The sequence below is a fragment of the Alosa pseudoharengus genome, unplaced genomic scaffold (genome assembly GCF_046254945.1).
Source record: "Alosa pseudoharengus isolate Yale_2024_CS ecotype anadromous, Long Island Sound unplaced genomic scaffold, YU_APseudo_1.1 YU_APseudo_1.1_scf_2, whole genome shotgun sequence".
Taxonomy (NCBI): Eukaryota; Metazoa; Chordata; class Actinopteri; order Clupeiformes; family Clupeidae; genus Alosa; species Alosa pseudoharengus.
The window spans coordinates 23,961,293-23,966,813 of NW_027468663.1; the positions used below are offsets into that span (position 1 = coordinate 23,961,293).

At 41.4% G+C, this 5,521-nt stretch overlaps 1 protein-coding gene across 1 annotated transcript; it reads left to right on the forward strand.

Moving 5' to 3' along the window:
* The first annotated feature begins 1,832 nt into the window (after positions 1 to 1,832).
* Positions 1,833 to 2,537, forward strand: hmx4 (H6 family homeobox 4). The gene is made up of 2 exons (XM_076293178.1): positions 1,833 to 1,910; positions 2,037 to 2,537. Exons 1-2 carry the CDS (start codon positions 1,833 to 1,835, stop codon positions 2,535 to 2,537), a joined length of 579 nt encoding a protein of 192 aa, XP_076149293.1.
* Positions 2,538 to 5,521: the final 2,984 nt, after the last annotated feature.

Sequence of the window (5,521 nt, forward strand, 5' to 3'; positions counted from 1 at the left end):
TCTCCTGGTAACAAACATGTTTGCATAATGAACTGTGCAAGCATCGACGATTCATGTAGACTAAATAACAATCAGCCACTGGATAAAATAGCGAGACAAAACAATCGTATATAGGCCTATCCCAGCTCCAACAATGACAACTGTACTTTTGCATGATACCCTGACCTGATCTCCAGAGAACTAATTTTGCCCTAGGTTGCTGCCCATTGTGCTATAAGCATCTTGGCTTACCATTCGCAACATGTAATCATGTGTTTGCCTCATAACCACAGTAGCTATACAAGATTCAATAAAATCATCTGCAAAATATAGGGCTAGAGAAACATGAAATATGATGCCGTCTCAAGCCGAGGTCTAGACCTAGGCGATGCAACCCAGCAGTCAAGAATAGCCCAATTATTACCCTCATTGAGAAAAACTCACATTTTAAGTTGGGTAAATAGAAGCTTAATTGTACCTGAAGAAAGTAGCCTAAAGCAACGATGTCGGAATAATGTTAACTCAAGACTAATAGCCGGTAAGGACGATGCTGTACATATTCTTTACGCATCTTGGTACCGCATAGACCTACACCTATGATGGAGAAGAAACTAAACTTGATCAGTGGTTTTGTTTCTTTAATTCAATAGAAACTTTACAAAACACATTTAGATAAACCCGTGCATTTCAATGGCCACAGTAGGCCTATAGAATTGAAGCAATGTCCTTCGCCATCTGCATATTCTCATAAACTACCTTATTTTCCAGATCCACTTTGTTGTCACATCATAGACTGCAAATACCCCTTAGCCTTTATATATTACAACAGTTGATAACACATGACTATTAATGGCGATATTTACTGTAGCCTATGTGATCGATACAAAATCTCTTCATTCAAGTGACACGGTAGCAGATCCCGCCACTTCGAAAAATAATCTTAGGGGTAGCCTACAATGCGTCAAAATGAAATACAGCGCGCTATGTGCAACCTTGAGGTCTCACAGAACCTTAAAACAACTCGTTGCCACAAGGAATGGAAGATCTAGGCTATTAAGTCCATGTAGTGCATGGAAGCTTGGAAAAAACATAGGCCTACATTATTTTTACCAAATCCAAAAATCTAAAATAGTATTTTTTATTAGGCCTATTATTATTTTAAAAAGATGTAGAATAACGTACAAACAAAAGTATTTGTGATTTTTGGCTCCACGAAGATACACGTATGTCTCTGGTCATAAGATGTTTAAAATTATTCGTAATACACAATGATCCAACATATATGTTAGAGAACAACTCATATGTAAGAAGCTAATAGATTATTTGCTTTAACACTGTAAAATGTGGCAGAAATGGGTTATCATGCAAACCAGGGCACCTCATTCTTGGAAGGACATTATTCAAATTATTAAATAATCCGCAGTTCAGTTACATTTCCTTACGTCGGCCAGATGTATAGTAAACTCACGGTGTAGCCTAACTCCCTCCCCGAAATTCAATTGGTCACCATCTTCATCGACGTGATAATCCCGACCAATGGATAAGGAGCACTTTTCGTTCTTCCGGTTGGAGGAGTAACAGGGGGCCAGACGTGGTTGCAGTGGGAATCTCGGAGAGATGGTGCCTGAAGAACAGAGAGGGAAGAACAGAGCTAGCATATAAAAAAAAACTAAAACTAAGCTAAAACGCACTGGTCTTCTATATCCACTGGATAACTATGAACAAAGAAGACGCACCATGCTGTCGCCCTTCCTCTCTTAAATTCACTATCGACCACATTCTTAACCATAATAGCGTCGGGAACAAGTTTGACAGCTGTCACTCAAAAGTGCAAAGTGAACCAGTGTGCGGCAATGACTTCGCTCCCCGTAGTTTGGACCATGGTGCCCATCGTGCTGAAGATTTTCGGAGCATCACATTCAGTGAGACAGGTACAGGTAAACCCGCCTACATAATACCGCGCACGTTATTATATAGCATATATTAAACTTCTCCAAACTGTATTTTTAGGAGAAAACTGCCCAGAGTCTTGTCACACAACTACGGCACCACTAAAGCGGGAGACGGACGCGCTGGAAAGTCTGGACACAAGATGTGAGAATGCGGACAGCTGCGACGACGGCAGCAGCATGCAGCCACATAAGGGGAACAGTAAAAAGAGTAAAGTTATGGCAAAAAAGAAGACACGCACAATTTTTTCCAAGAGACAGATTTTCCAGTTGGAATCTACATTTGACATGAAACGGTATCTGAGCAGCGCAGAGCGGGCATGCCTTGCCAACTCATTGCAGTTAACAGAAACTCAGGTGAAAATTTGGTTCCAGAATCGACGGAATAAATTAAAAAGGCAGATTTCCACAGATCTGGAAGGACCTAATATGGACTTAAGTGATGCCGGAAAAACATTATCGTTACCTACTTTCTACAAAGAAAACCACATACTTGGAAGGTGCTTGATACCAATGCCTTTACCAGTCATGTATCCTGGAGTTAGCGCGCCTTACTTGTGCTTTTCGAACGCTACCAAATATTTCAGCATTTTCGATGGGGACGTATGACCTCCTTGGCGTGGTGTCTGTGTAAATGAGTCGCCCTCTTGATGCCAGGCAGTCAAAAGAGCGCCCAACACACACACACGCGCGCGCGCGCGAGCACACACACACACACACACACACACACACACACACACACACACACACACACACACGAACACCATTGCTGATAATGGACAGTGGTGGAAGCAGGTCCTTACGAAGCACATGGCTATAATAAATTTGTGTTATTTATTCGTGAACATCAACAGTTTCGATATAACGCTATCCTACCATGTGTTGTTGAAGGCTTTATGCAATCATCAGTAATCTTTTATTTTATATGGATCATCCTATTTATTTGGTCTTAAACACACATGATAGCCTACTGCATAAATCCCCATTATTATTATTATTATTATTATTATGATTATTATTATTATTATTATTATTAAGCAGCCAAAGATGGATGATCGTCGCATGTATTTGTATAAGGAATATTGCTTTTCAAATTATTCAGTATTCGATGAATGTAATGGACATTTTTATTTCGGTTATAACGCATGTGTATTACTTAAACTACTTTTAGAGATATCTCGTTTTACATAATTGCGCAATATGGCCGGGTATCCTTATTAAACTTCTTATTTTCACTAGTTTATTTTTCAGCTATATTGCAATTATTGTGTCCTGTGTTACTTTCCTTGCTTGAAGCTTACCACTGCAACATGGTGCTTAGGAAGGAGTTATAGAAATTCGCAAACTTCAAAAAGAGTTCACACGTAAATCTACTTAAAAATTGACTATTGAAAGGAAAATATCCAGCCTTCAACCTGCTTAATTGTGTAATATGCAATCACAAGCTTTATAAAGTAGGCCTTTTTTAAATTCAATCTTGAAATCTTAAATTCCTGATAAAATCTTTATCGGTGGACCTGTAATCAGCCAACTTTTCACTGTAGGCTGTCCCCTTTGTATTAAGTCAAAATCGAGAAATGTGGTTCATTTCTGCTTTAACAATTTAATTGCGCTAACATATATTTTATTCTGAGATATAAGCCCATGGCAAACATATTAGATAGAGGCCAAAGACCAACTAAAGGCTAGTAAAGCATGGATCGCATTCAAAACACCTGGAGAGCAAGTCGGCTTTACAGCTAAAATGTTTTGTAAAGTAGGCATATAGGTTCAAATAACCATTAATGTTATTATATCAGGAATACTGGAAAGGAAGAGGATCGAGGACACGTTATTTTCATTGTCATTTTAGTTTTGTATTAGGCTTTGTATTTTTCAACTGGTAATATCAGAATTGCCTGAAGTCAACATCCATCCATACATCCAGCCACAAAAAGTAACGATTCGATTTGGAAGTTAAATCTTAACATGTCCCCCAAATGACTACAAGCCTATGGAGCCCGCTGCTCTTTCCACAGCTTAGGCCATAGCTAACTCATCAACCAATCATTAAAAGTAGCACCATGCGATCGATAGCGCATCTGTAGTAGTGTACCCGTCACCCTGTCTCTGTCTTATCAGAGCTGCGCCACGACAACCCATTTGAAATTGGACCTAGTGCTCTTAATTGACCCTAAGTGCACTCACGGCGTAGAGGACTCTGCACGGTTTCGGTTACCCTTCAGTTTGGACAGTTGCAGATGGTTGTGATTCGCGACGTGGTGGCAACATTCGTCACGTTGCTCTCCATATTGCATTTCTCCCATTCATCACAGTTTTCCATTAATGTTTCGGAACCGATAATGGACGAGAGAGGTTAGGGAGATGGGGTGAAGATGGGTGGGGGAGCGGTAGCGGCAGGCTTCTAGACTTCCTGTCTCTGTCGTTGCAGACGCCTCGAAAACACGGAGAACACCTTCCGTCGCCTATGCAGATGCTCACCCATGACATCACCCATGGATTGGCAACGAGCCAATTATTAGAGTGTATCAAACCTGCAAGTTGTTGTTGACTTGTTTGGAAAATAAACATTAAATGAGTGATGGATAACATGCCAATATTTCCAAAATGTAGACTATGTCTCTCAAATCATTTTGGGGATGTTTTCAATTAGGCCTATGAGAATACAATCTGTGGAATGGTCATTGGAAGACTTAGGAAAAGTGTGAACTAGACTGAATGTAAACACTCAATGTTTTTCTTACCATGGGATAGATACTTCCCTACTTCCACAGTACTGCACAACAGGGCCCACTAGAAATTACTGAATTACATTTTTAGATTTTTAGAAATTACTCACCATTTTAGGCTACTATTAAAGACAGCAGAAGGCAGCCATAAATAATGTGGATGTACTGTCTGAGGTCTGTGTGTGTGTGTGTGTGTGTGTGTGTGTGCAGTGATGGGGAAGCTAAGCTACAAGCTAATCTAGCAAAGAAGAAATCCTGCCATCTCGAGGTCACCGAGTACTGTCAGTATGCAGCCAGGCAGCTACAGTGCTACACTCTGGGGCATGAACATGGGGGCTCATGAACTTGCCCCCAGAGTGTAGCACTGAAACTGTCTGGAAGCTCCAACTGTTGAATGAGGTAAAACCGATCGCCAAATCGCCAAATTTCTCTTTTAATGAAGTAGCTTCTAGCTTAGCTTGCCCATTACTGTGTGTTTGTTTGTGTGTGTGTGTCTGTGTGTGTGTGTGTGTGTGTGTGTGTGTGTGTGCATGTGGAGCCATATTGGTTTGTTTGTGTGTGGGTGTTTGAATGTGCAGTGGGGTTGTGTGTTCACATGTCCTCTGTGTGTGTGTGTGTGTGTGTGTGTGTGTGTGCATGCGTACGTGTTGTGGTATGAGAGCGCTCTAGGCATGTTTTGGTGCAGCAGATAGCATCTCCTAAAGTGGCCTCTTGCAGACACCGGGGGGCGTCTCATGTTACACCCTCCTCTGCCAGCACTTAGCAGCAGCAGCAGCAGCAGCAGCCAAGCCCAGCTCCCAGCTCCCTCACCTCTCCTGAGCCAGAGACTAGAGACCAGAGACAGGCCTACTGTCTGCAGGCCTG

Excerpts from the sequence above, each read along its gene's own strand:
- hmx4 (XM_076293178.1), top strand. The coding sequence starts at position 1,833 with ATGACTTCGCTCCCCGTAGTTTGGACCATGGTGCCCATCGTGCTGAAG. Across the intron at positions 1,911-2,036 it reads CATCACATTCAGTGAGACAG|CGGGAGACGGACGCGCTGGA; the intron begins GTACAGGTAAAC and ends GCACCACTAAAG.